This window comes from Saccopteryx bilineata, chromosome 3 (assembly GCF_036850765.1).
Source record: "Saccopteryx bilineata isolate mSacBil1 chromosome 3, mSacBil1_pri_phased_curated, whole genome shotgun sequence".
NCBI classification, from domain to species: domain Eukaryota; kingdom Metazoa; phylum Chordata; class Mammalia; order Chiroptera; family Emballonuridae; genus Saccopteryx; species Saccopteryx bilineata.
In genome coordinates this window covers 274,622,970-274,635,380 of record NC_089492.1, presented here as the reverse complement: position 1 = coordinate 274,635,380, position 12,411 = coordinate 274,622,970, and the positions used below count along the sequence as shown (strand labels likewise).

Here is a 12,411-nt window from a genome sequence, read left to right as displayed (position 1 = left end):
ACCTCTGGCCTGGAATGAAAGGCTTTCCAGTAAGTGCCTTGCTGGCCCCCAGCCCAGCTGTGTGGTAGGTAGGTGTGAGGGTAAGAGATCAACCAAGAGAAGGATTCAGGAACCTGAGAGCAGGGACAGAACCTTGCCAACAACTCTCTTAGCAAGCTGCCTTCTCAGCCGGTGCCTCTAGAAGCTTTGGGAAGGAGAGCTGATCACGAGGAGCCCTGGCTGCCCTCCCGGCCCAGAGGGGAAGCAGGCTCATGAGGTGAAAACACCAGGCAGCCCAGGCCAAGAACCAGAAATCAGATACTCTGGGCTGCCTCTCCCTTGGCCTTGAAGAATGCACTGCGCACAACGGGCAGGCGGGCGTGGGTTTCACTTCAAGCCTTCCCTGCTCCCAGCGGCCTCCTGCCCTGCAGGGGTGGGGCAGGGTCAGCCATCAGATCTGAGGTTGTTTTCACAGGGAGTTGAAAGGCACCCTTGTTGTGGAAAATGCATCACACTTGACTGGGGCTGGGGCTCCTCTCCTTCCTTGGTCTATATAGTCTCATCTTAGGCCATCCCTGCTCGTTGGCCCTCGTTTATGAAACGAAGGGTTTGGGCAGCAGGATCTTTAAAATCCTTTCAAACCCTTTAAAAATCAGGTTTATGGCCTTGCAATATAACAGCATGGGACCCTAGCTTCAGAACTGGCATTCTATGGCCTGGGCACATCTTGGTTCTGTCCATGTGTGGCACATCATTGGCCCCATGCCTGAGCACCTCAAGATGGTAAAGAGTCCCCGTGCACCATGTTAGCCTTTGACACCTACAGGCAAAGCAGCTGGGACCAACCAGGAAATGATCAACTTTGTTTGGCTTTGGGTTAGTTTTCCTACTAAATCCTTCAGTATAGGAGGGGTTGACATTCTAGAAATTCACTTTGACCCAAATACCGAAGCCTTCCCAGAACGGTGACTCTGGGTGACTCTGGATTGGGGTGCTCCTTGCTTCCCCAGCCCTCCCCTCCTTCTGCTCTTTCGTGCAAATCCTCCATCTGAAAATATGTAGATTCTTTAACCTCCAGCCTTACCTTTCTCCCAACCTCTCCCTGATCTCCCTCTGGACATTTTGCGGGTGGTGCCCTTTATCAGACCTTTCCCTGCCTTGAGAGGTGGTTAAGTGTTTGAGTTTCGGAAGGATTCTCTGCCTGCACAAGTGAGCTGTTTGGGAACCACTAATTAAGGAGATTAGACGCTAACTCCAAATGCAGGAGTGGCCACAAAGCTGTGCTTGAGACTCAAGTGGGGCTCAGCGCTGTCAGTGAGCTCCATCCAGGATTCCGTGGGGGCAGGCGGCGCCTGAGATTCTCAATGTTTTGAGCCTCTTGCAAGGAGGATATTGAAGGAACAATTACTTCTCATAAGCTACCCTCTGTTTCCTAAAGGAAATTTCAGCTGCCTGCAATGACTGTAGTTGTAAGAAGTTGATGAGAGGCAGCATCCACCTCTTCCAGGAAGCCCTCTAGAAGACAGCAGGTGCATCTCTTTTTCCCTCCCTTCCTCCTTCATAGTCCTCGACAAGTTTCAGTCTCTGGTCGTGCCACATTGGGAGGTCTTCCTCAGCACTCTTCTGCCCAGTTTGTGGTGTGGAGTGCAAAACTCACTTTTGCACAAGTTTCTCAGGCTTTTATCCCAGGACAAGAGTCAAAGTAATATCAGGGACCAGGCCTCAGCTCATGCTCGTGGACCCACTGCCGAAGCAGGAGTGGCCATGAAAATCTTTGGTTCATGCATTTGTGTGGTTTCTTTGCCCAAACTTTCTTTTCTTTTTAACAGAAATAAATTTGTGATTATAAAAATAATTCATGGGCCTGACCTGTGGTGGCGCAGTGAATAAAGCCTCGACCTGGAAATGCTGAGGTCGCCGGTTCGAAACCCTGGGCTTGCCTGGTCAAGGCACATATAGGAGTTGATGCTTCCAGCTCCTTCTCCCTTCTCTCTCTCTGTCTCGCTCTCTCCCTCTCTCCTCTCTAAAAATGAATAAATAAAATTAAAAAATAATAATAATTCATGAGTGAAGAAATCAGAAAGCACCTGTAATCCTAGTGCTGGGAGCTAACCACTCAGTCAAGTCTGCCAGATTGAGTTCAGTGTAGATGCATCCACATTTGATATACAAGAAAGAAATTAGAGTGTGCTTTTAGGGGTTTTCTTTCAACCTGCTTTTTTTTTAACTTTACGGATTCTATGGATATCTCCCCAGTGTACACAGGTCTATCTCCCCTCTGGATGGCTACATAGTGTCCTATTTTATATTTGAGCCACAGTTTATATAACTAATCCCCTATTGTTGGGCCTGGAGTTTTTCCCCTGGCTTTTCCCCCACTACATATGACACTGCAATAAATACCTTCCTCAATAAATATTTATGAACATTATAATGTTTTTGTTTTGTTTTGTTTTTCTTAGAATGAAATAAGAAATGGGGTTGAAGGGCAGAGGACTGGCACATTTGTTAAGACTGTGTGAGCCAAAGGCCAGTCCACCCTTCCCCCAGCCGGCCCTCACGGGGGGGCTTGCTGGCAGATATGCATGGCCCCAGGTCTGGAAAGTGGCTCGGCTCCTGAGCTTGGTCTCCTCTACCTATGGCCTGCTCCTGCCCTGAGCGGGAATCAGCCCCCAAGTTCTGGGGGGACTGGAGTCTCACTGAATTGTACCTGGGACAGCCTTGGTCGTAGAGCCCACCCAGGCAGTTAGAGGGGTCTGGGTGGAGTGGCCCTGGGTCATGCCTTCGATCTTCTGTGCTGCAGGAGGCCTCAACGGGGCGACCGTCATCGACTCCCTTGACACCCTCTACCTCATGGAGCTGAAGGAGGAGTTCCAGGAGGCCAAGGCCTGGGTTGAAGAGAACTTCCACCTGAATGTGGTGAGTCAGAGCCCCTGGGGGCGTTAGGGCCAGAAGCAGCTGGAGAGGGCAGTGGCCAACTCCACCTGTCATCTCTGAAACTCAGAGGTGTGGAGGCTCTGGCCCCAGGCTGCCCAGAGGAGCAGTTCAGCGTTGGCAGCTGGCCCTTCCTCCCCCTCCCCGGGGCGCCAGGCACCCTGCTCACACCCAGGATGATCCCTCCAGGGCTGAATCTGTCACAACAGCAACAGGGGAAGTGACTGTGTGGAGTGAAGTGGCTTCTCTGCCCAGAGCTGCTCTCACCTGGAGCCCCCTGTGCTACCCTCTTGAAATAGGTGAGAGGCCCATGACCAGGTCTGAACCCTCTTGGCTTCCAGCTTCTAATGCGTCCCTGGTCAGGACCAGAACCTGGGGGAGGAGCTGGTAATGTGTCTGGATGGCACAGAAGCCTTAAATAGCAGACACACCCTACTGCTCTCCCAGCCCAGGCCACAGGGATGGATGCATCCTGGAGGCCTCCGCTCAGCATGGGGAGAGGCTGCTCGATGGCTTTGGGGAACAAGAAATGGAGACAGATGGGAGGGGGAGCGGTTACATTAAGACACACTGTAGGGTTCCATCTGGGCTCTACCAGTGACAGGTGCTGGTGTGAATGGGGACAGCTCCTGCAGCTCATGGCAGAATTGAGGCCAGTATCGGTCTAGAGCGGGGCAGAGAGACAAGCTCGGGGAAGTCTGGGCGAGCAGCACTGCCGGAGCGTGTCCCTGGCTCGGCACGCAGCCTGGGGAAGGCCGTTTCACCTCCCTGGGCCTTAGTTTCCCTATCTTCAAGACAGGAGCGACGCAACAGTAACAATAACGGTGCCTATTGCGCAGGCTTGTGAGCTTTAACTATCACAGAGGGTTGTAAACAGCATTTTATAACACCATAAAGTCGGATGCAGATGTAAGCGGTGCCATTATCATCATCATCATGATGATTATTTTGAGGCTTGTTATGACTTCTGATGGTCTGTGTGAGGTGAGGAGTTTAGAATCCCATTTCCTACCGTATTAAATGAAAGAAAGGCAGAGACGGGAGCAGGGAGGTGTCATCTTGGACCTACCTTGTCCCTCTACAGATGCTGGATAGAGAGTGGGCGTTGGACAGCTTGCCTGAGGTGCCAGGTGGTGGCAGGGTCAAGGGGCCCTGGAGACATTCAGACAGGCTGGGGCAGATGAAAGAGTGTCCCTGGAAGAAAATTAGACATGGTCACCTCCCCTCTCTGAGTCTTGGCTTTCTTATCTGAAAAATGGGAATGATGATGACACACTGAGCACCGTCAGGCTAAAAGAGGGTGGCTTTGCAAGTGCTCCGTCAAGGAAAAAGCTCTCCCTGATACAGGGGTGACCACTTTCCTTGTCAGTGATCATATGGGAATATGGGAAGTGTGCTGAGGAGAGCCCGAGGGCAGGGGAAGCAGGAACAGGCACCTTTATGAAGCCACTTACTCCTGGCACTGGGCAGGTGTCTCACCGGCACCACTCGCTGTCTCACATCTGCCCTGCTCAGGATGAAGGAGCTCGGGAAAGGAAAGGCTGAATATCTTGCTCCAAGTTCCAAAGCCGGCCCTGGCTGGTTTGCTCAGTGGTAGAGCATTGGCCCAGCGTGTGGATGTCCCAGGTTCGATTCCAGTCAGGGCACACAAAACGTGACCATCTGCTTCTCCATTCCTCCCCCCCTCACCTCTCTCTTTTTCTCTTTCTTCGCCTCCTGTAGCCATGGCTCAATTGAAGCAAGTTGGCCACGGGCGCTGAGGATGGCACCATGGCCTCTGCCTCAGGCACTAAGAAGAGCTCAGTTGCTGAGCAATGGAGCAATGCCCCAGATGGGCAGAACATTGCCACCTAGTGGGCTTGCTGGGTGGAGACCTGTCAGGGCACATGCAGGAGTCTGCCTTTGCCTCTCCTTCTCTCACTGAATTAAAAAAAAAAAAAAGTCCCAAAGCCAGTTAAGTGGCTCAGGTGGGATTTTCACCCAAATCTGGTCCTTAACGTGATGCCCAATAAAAACTATGATTCAGGCAGAGTGGGCCATGCCCCAAGGGCTGCAGAGCTAAGGCAGAGAAATTGCTACTCACCTACAAGTATCTGCTGGGCACTCCTCCCTCTCAGTCTTGGCCCTGCCCCGTCTGCCCTCAAACCTCCCCTAAGACCTTTCCTCGTGCCCTGTCACCCCAGGAAGGGCCATGCCATCCTCCTGCTAAGCCGAGGTGGCCAGACTGGAGGAAGATTTGCCTCCTCTCAGGCTAAACTTCAGCAAGCAGCTCCTCCTGTGGTTTGTTAAGCTCCTTGGAGAGCAGCCAGGCATAACTTTGCTCTGATGGCCTCGGGTAGGGGCTGGGGAAGGAAGCCAAACCCGGTGTTTATTTGGAATGTTGTAAATGTGCAGTGGCCGCCAGGCAGGTGCCTTTTGCTCTGAAAACCACCACTGAGCATCCCGGAGACCGGCCCAGGTGTGGCCAGAGGAGCAGGGTGGGATGGGGCACAGTAGTGGAGTAACCTGTCACCAGGGCCTGGCTGCCCCTGGGAGCCCTGCAGACATCTCACCAGTGTCCCCACCAACTCCTCCCTTCATTCTGTCCTGCAGAGTGGAGAAGCATCTTTATTTGAGGTGAACATCCGGTACATTGGAGGACTCCTTTCAGCCTTCTACCTGACAGGAGAGGAGGTGAGTTGGTGCTTCCAGGCCTCTGGACCATGTAGGCTGGAAAGGGCTTGGGAAAACACCCGTCTCACCCTCTCATTTCCCCAGTGAGGAAACAGGGATCCAAGAAGATTTACCCAGGGCCGCCCTGTCTCCCACTTTCATGGTGCTACCTGCACCCTGTTTTGCCGCTTCTGTCTGATGCTTCCATTCTGCTGCCAGGTGAGCCCAGCTGGCTCCCACAGTGGGTAGGATATTCTCTAAGGCAGCTCCTCGCAGGGCGCACAGCACTACCTGGGCTGGTGTGGGCTGGCAGAGCTGCGGGGCTGGTTGCCGGTGTTGGTTCTCAGGATTGAAGAGGTCAAGACCATTGTTTCAGCACATCCACCCAGGAGCCCTTGGCCTTGTTCTGTACTCCACAACCACCCCTTGCCCTCCTCTCTGGGCCAGACACCAGCCCCAGGTCTCTGGGCAGTAGGGAGATGGGGCAGCCACACGTTGCAAGTGCCCGACCTCGGCCTAGGTATACTGCGCTGGCTTCCAGAAGGAGGGCCGTGGGCAGAGTCAGAAAACCTGGACCTCCTCCCTACACCACACCGGCCTGTGGCCTTCAGCAAGTCCCTTCTCCCACCCCTGGGCCTCGCTGCCTTCCTGACCATGGGGGTGGTCCTAGTCTCCCCTGTGGGGCAGGAGGAAAAGGGCTCGGCCCCAGGGCTGCACTGCAAGAGAATTTTGACAACCACTGAGTTCTGCGTAAGTGGGAGGCTTCTTCATCCACTCGTGAGCGCCTGTGGAAGCACAGCACAAGTATTTGCCAGTGAAGCTGGCCGAGTCCCAGGGCACTGGCCACCTGTGTTCCCCGTTACTTAGAAGGTCCACTGCTCAGTGTGACTGCTGCCCTGGGATGGGCCCCCTCAGCCTGGGCTCTTTCCTTTGCCTACACCTCCTGCTCTCTTCCACTCAGAGATGAACAGTTATGCCCGTGAGGGGCGTGGGGTGAGGCCAGCGGTCAGCGAGCAGAGGAAGAGTCCCGCTTTACCTCTACAGCTGTTGTCTGAGAGTCAGTTCCACTTCCCTTCAATTTAAGGCACACGGCTGAAGTCAAGCTTAGAGGCAATAGGCATGTGCTCTCTCTCCATCAAGCATAATCTGCTCAGCAGAGATTACCGCTTGTACCAATTTGTCCCCAAATAATTGTAGATGGGAGCCCTCGGCTTTGAGCCACCCAAGGCCTGAATGTCATTTGAAAACCTCAGGACAGGAAATGACATATGGAGCAGAAAGAGGCATTTGTGTTCTTCACGGGCACCTGCCCATCTCCCGTCTGGGCGGTGGGAGGCGGAGGCGGGTGCAGGGAAGAGGAGGCAGGGAGACAGCCGGCTTGCAGGGTTGGTGTGGGGCCAGAGGTTCAGGATGGACCTGGCACTCCTCAGGCCTGTTTGCCCCTCCCTCCCTCCTCTGGGGTGTCTGTGATTCTGAGGACTTGTTCTATGGCCTCAGCTCCCTAGAAGGGACCATCAGCCGGGCTTTCCAGGATGCAGCTCAGACAGTGGGATGTGGATAGGAGCCCCTGTGACTTAGAAATCATTCAGAAGGCCCAAGGACAGCCCCAGGTGGCTCAGAGTTCCTGAGCAGGCAGGTACCTGTGGTTATTGGCCCAGCCCCTCTCCTCCAGCCACACTGTCTGATCCCTCTCTGTCCCCAGCACCTCCACATGGCAGTGAGATGGGGCATGTGCCCCGTGTCCTCAGTTCCTCAAACAGCCCATGAAGTGGTGTTTTCACCAATTTGCAGGTACACAATCTGAGACAGAATCTGTCTCAGTCTGAGGGCTGTTTTGGGTCAACTCATGCCCCTGTGGTCTCGCTGCCTTGGGCCCCCGCTCAGCCTGGCCCAGTTTACCCTCTTCACTCGGTCCTCTGTCTCGCACACAGTGGGTGCCTATGGAGTGAGTCTTGTGTAAAATCCCCCATAAATATTTGTGGAATGAATGGTGCAGGAGACCCCACATCCCTTCCTAGGCTGTGGCTTCCTTTGCTTCAGAGGAAGCCCGTAGGAGCAGAATTCCCTGCTGGGTAACCAGGCCTACCAAGACTCTCACAAGAATCACAAGCACGGCCACACCCAGTGTTGTTGGCATAGCACTTTACAGTTTATATAGCACATCCACTTACATGCATCCTCTCATTTGATTTCTAGAAGAGCCCTATAGATGAGGCTCAGAGACAGTACGTGGCCACCCAAGGCCACATAGCTGTTAAGTGGGAAGATCTGACCTGGGCTCTGACTCCCAGCAGCACCCGGTTCCCTCTACAGATTCCTACTGGTCTCTTTCATCTCCGGTCTGGAGCCAGTAGGCTGCTGCCCATGGCGTAACGTGGCTGTCCGGGCCTTTCTGTGTTGGAAAGGCGGCTTGGTGTCCTGGACTCTTCTAGGACCACTTACCAGCGCCACACCTCAGGCAACATTGCTCTGCCGAGACTCAGTTTAGTCCTTCTCAAAGCGGGTCAGCACTCCCCCCCCCCCCTGGGCTGTTGCGAGGATTGAAGGTCATGTAGATAAGAGACCTGCACACTGTGATATGTGATTTATAGTAAGAAATACGTTTTTAGTCTTCATCCTGTTTCTGGCACAGAGTCCCTAAAACCATCAGAATTTCCTAAGCGATGAGAGTGATGCAAGTGTCTTTTGTCCTGTTATGGAGGTGACTTTTGGACCCCACCCTGGTTGGGCATTGGTTGCCAGGAGAAACAGTCATGTGATTAGAAGGGTGGAGCTTTAGGGAAGAGGAGAGGGGCTAAGGATGAATAAATAGCTAGGGGCTAGGGATTGAATCAGCCCTTCCTTTGTAAGGAAGCCTCCACAGAAACCATAAGGAACGGGTTTGGAAAGCTCTGGGCTGTGGGCAGGTGGAGATTTGGGGAGAGTGGCACACTCAGGGCAAGGAAGCTCCATGCCCTTTCCCCCATTCCATCTGGCTGTTCCTGAGTTATATCCTTTTATAATAAACCGGTAGTTCAGTAGGTAAAATTTTTCTGAGTTCAGTGAGCCACTCGAGCAAATTAATCAAACCCAAGGAGGGGTTTGTGGGAACCTCTCATTTATAGCCCGTCAGTCAGAAGTAGAGGTAACTACCTGAACTTTCAATCAGCATCTGCAGTTTGGGGGCGGGCAGTCTTCTAGGACCGAATCCTTAACCTATATTATCTGATGCTATCTCCGTGTAGATAATGTCAGAATTGAGCTGGATTCTTAGACGTGGAGCTGGCATCTGGAGAATTGCTTGGTGGTGTGGGGGAACCTCCACACACACATTGGAAATGGGTTCAGAACCTCTTACACACCCACTCGCTTCCAGGATGACAAGGAGGACCAGCATTGTGTTCCCAGTGGTCCCACTGCTGTCCATACACACTCACTCAGCGTCCTCCCCGGGCGGCTGAGACCCTCACTACCAGCTGGCACAAGAAGACGTGGCTTGCTGGCTGAAGAGAGCATTTAAAAGGAGTTAGCTCAGAGTCCTCAGGGCAGAGGGCAGCCCAAGGGCAGCCTGGAGCTTCAGCCCGGGGTTCAGGCTCCAGTGGGCCCCTTCGTGTCTCTGGCTCAGCCTCCTCAGGAGTCTATGAAGATATCAGGAGCCTCAGCTGAAATCCCTCCGTTGTTGCTGTAGCAGTGGCTTCTGGAGTGACAGGGGGACTTTAGTATCTGGATTCTAGACAAGCTACCCAGTAATTCTGACATAGCGGGCCCTGTGCCCACTTCTGTGACCTACATCTGTCACTGACATGATCATCATCTCTTGCCCCTCACTGCTGGGTCCCTTGTGGTTCTTGCCCTCCCTCTTCTTCCCGCCCCCTCTCCGTCCTCCCTCCCCACCCCCTTCCTAAGCAAGGACCACACCCAGCCCTCAGAGGCCTCTGATCACTTCCCACACAGTGTCTGAAAGCTCCGCTCCTCCCACTGCGTTCCCTAAACACTGCCTCAGCATTATTAAATTCTGTTGGGGTGGAGGAACCTCAGGATGACTTTGTTTTGCAACTACACACAGGAGGTCAGCAAACTGGGTCACGCTGGAGTTCCAGGAGTAAAAGGAAACATTGTGCCCCCACCCCCGCCCCAGCGGCCGCTTAGGGGTTTGCATCTCCTCTTTTAAATGATAAATGACATTTAATATGTGTTTGGTTTTATTATAAAAATAACACGAAAATAGAGATAAGCCAAAAGAAGAAAATTGGAACCCTCCACGAGCCTACTTCTCCCAGGAGACCATTGTTAACGTTTTGGTGCGTTCAATTCTTTCCCCGCGTGTCCATATGTATATGATTTTTACAAAAGTTGAATTACACTATTTTGACATATTTTTCTGTTAATACATTATAAGCCCTTTCTTTTCTATTAAAAATTCTTCTACAACATCATTTCAGTGGCTGCATGGTGTTCCATTACTTAGATAAGCCATCATTTACCACTTCCTTATTGTTTACCATTTAAAGTATTTCCACCCTCTCCCCCAGCCCCACTCCCACCCCCACCCCCACCCCCACACAATTCTAAACAATGCTGGAATAAATAGCCATAAGGTTAAATCTTTACAATATCCTTGATTATTTATTTCCTTAGAATAAATTCCTGTGAGGGAAACAGCTGAGTCAGAAGGTCACAGGTGCTTTTGAATTAATTAGAACAGTTTGATGTGGTCAGAGCCTCAGAGAGGGGCCCGGAGGCCTGGGCCCTCCTTGTGGCTCCCTTGCTTGCCATCATGTGGGTGGTTTAGGATAAGCCATTCTCCTTCTCCTGATTCCCATCTGTAAAATAGAAACAGTTGGCAGAATTCGAATGTGAAAGGGAAAAGGCCCTTCCCTGGTTTACAAATGGGAAAGTGTTGCCTGGAGGGAGGCCGTGTTTGCTGAGAAGCCGGGGATGCCAAGTTGTGGGGCAAGGACTGGAACCAGGCGGGGGTCTGGGCTCCCAGTCCAGTGCTCTTTCTGTTCTGTACAAATGTGTTTCCCACGAGTTCAGCCTGTGACATCCCCGTCCCACGATGGGGGCAGCATGACCCCTGGGGACCCATCGCCTTGACTGCTTTGTCTTCCAATGGTCACCCAAATCACAGTTTAATCCCTGAGCCATTGTTGTAGTCCTGACACCATAAGTGCTTCACTACTATTACCTAAGTTTTATTCTTCCAAACACTGAGGAAGGCAGTATTGTCGTTGTTTTATGACTAAGGAAACTGAGGCTGAGAGAGAAGTGTCTCTCCTCAGACCATGGAGCCAGGAATTGGTGGAGCCAGGCTCCCATCCCAGCCGGTGCCACTGCCAAGCCTAGCGCAGCGCCTCCTCCCTCTCCGGGCCCTCAGCATTGGCGGGTTCATCGACCAGCAGCAGCTTCTTGCAGTGAAGGCACCCCACGCAGCCCAGATTCATGGTGTCCTTTGACCCCTCCAGGTGTTCCGAATAAAGGCCATCAAGCTCGGAGAGAAACTCCTGCCAGCCTTCAACACCCCCACGGGAATCCCAAAAGGCGTAGTGAACTTCAAAAGGTAGGACACCTCTGGTTTCCCACTTGTGGCTTTGGTTGTATCTGCGTGAAAACAGGCACGGGGAGGGTGACACTTGGAATCTCAGCCAGGCAGTGGCAGTGAGAACTGGCCCTCACCAAGGGCTCTCCTGGGCTGCTGTTTGTCACCAAACCTGGTTCTTGGAGTTTAGGACACACAAGGCCTGATCTTTCAGGGTGGGGGAGGGGCAGCTGTTCCTCTCTGTCCCATAACTCTGCCCTGACTCACAGCCCTCCCTGTGCTCTCCCTCCCTAGCTAGGGTCAGGAGCCAGGAGGCACACCGACCTACCACGAGCTGCTGGGGGCGGGGGGCTGTATCAGGGCCCTGGGCAGGGGGACTCCTGGCTGCTGACCCCCACCCTCAAGGCCAGGTCTCAGGAGCCTCAACTCACAGAGGCTCAGACTCCGAAAAGTAAATCAAGTATGTGACTGGCTGATGTCACATAAGCCAACAACTGACCATTCTAAGACGTAAGTTCCAACTTCATTTTTTTTTTTCTCTTTTTTTTTTTTTTTTTTTTCTTTTCATTTTTCTGAAGCTGGAAACAGGGAGAGACAGTCAGACAGACTCCCGCATGCGCCCGACCGGGATCCACCCAGCACGCCCACCAGGGGCGAAGCTCTGCCCACCAGGGGGTGATGCTCTGCCCATCCTGGGCATCGCCATGTTGCGACCAGAGCCACTCTAGCGCCTGGGGCAGAGGCCACAGAGCCATCCCCAGCGCCCGGGCCATCCTTGCTCCAATGGAGCCTTGGCTGCGGGAGGGGACGAGAGAGACAGAGAGGAAAGCGCGGCGGAGGGGTGGAGAAGCAAATGGGTGCTTCTCCTGTGTGCCCTGGCCGGGAATCGAACCCGGGTCCTCCGCACGCTAGGCCGACGCTCTACCGCTGAGCCAACCGGCCAGGGCTCCAACTTCATTTTTAATAATAGTACTTACTGGAATTCTCCCCTATAAAAATAATAAATTTTTATTGCAGAACGTATGGATTATACCCCAGAAATGTTGGATAAGACTAAAAAATCACGTGAGGCTCCACTAATGAATCCACTGGTAGAGTTTCTTCCTCCCGGCTCTGTTTTAAAGCATTGATTTTCATTGGCCACTTTCATAAGTTCCCCTTCTGATCTGTCGCTTAATTCAGTATATGAACTAGAATCTCTCTGGGCAGTCGCTAAGTCACAGGGCCAGAGTGACATAGCTAGAGAAGGGTGGAACCGGGGCTGCAGCTTGGTCCAGCTCACCTGTTCCCGCAGTTCTTCAGGGCACTCACCTATCAATGCCTCCCTC

At 52.8% G+C, this 12,411-nt stretch overlaps 1 protein-coding gene across 1 annotated transcript in view; it reads left to right on the top strand.

Moving 5' to 3' along the window:
* MAN1C1 (mannosidase alpha class 1C member 1) overlaps window positions 1–12,411 on the top strand; it is a 141,179-nt gene that overhangs the window by 101,725 nt on the left and 27,043 nt on the right. The window contains exons 3-5 of the mRNA XM_066270064.1: window positions 2,783–2,898; window positions 5,506–5,586; window positions 11,010–11,104. Coding sequence (XP_066126161.1) covers window positions 2,783–2,898; window positions 5,506–5,586; window positions 11,010–11,104 — 292 coding nt within the window. The remainder of the gene's footprint in view (window positions 1–2,782; window positions 2,899–5,505; window positions 5,587–11,009; window positions 11,105–12,411) is intronic.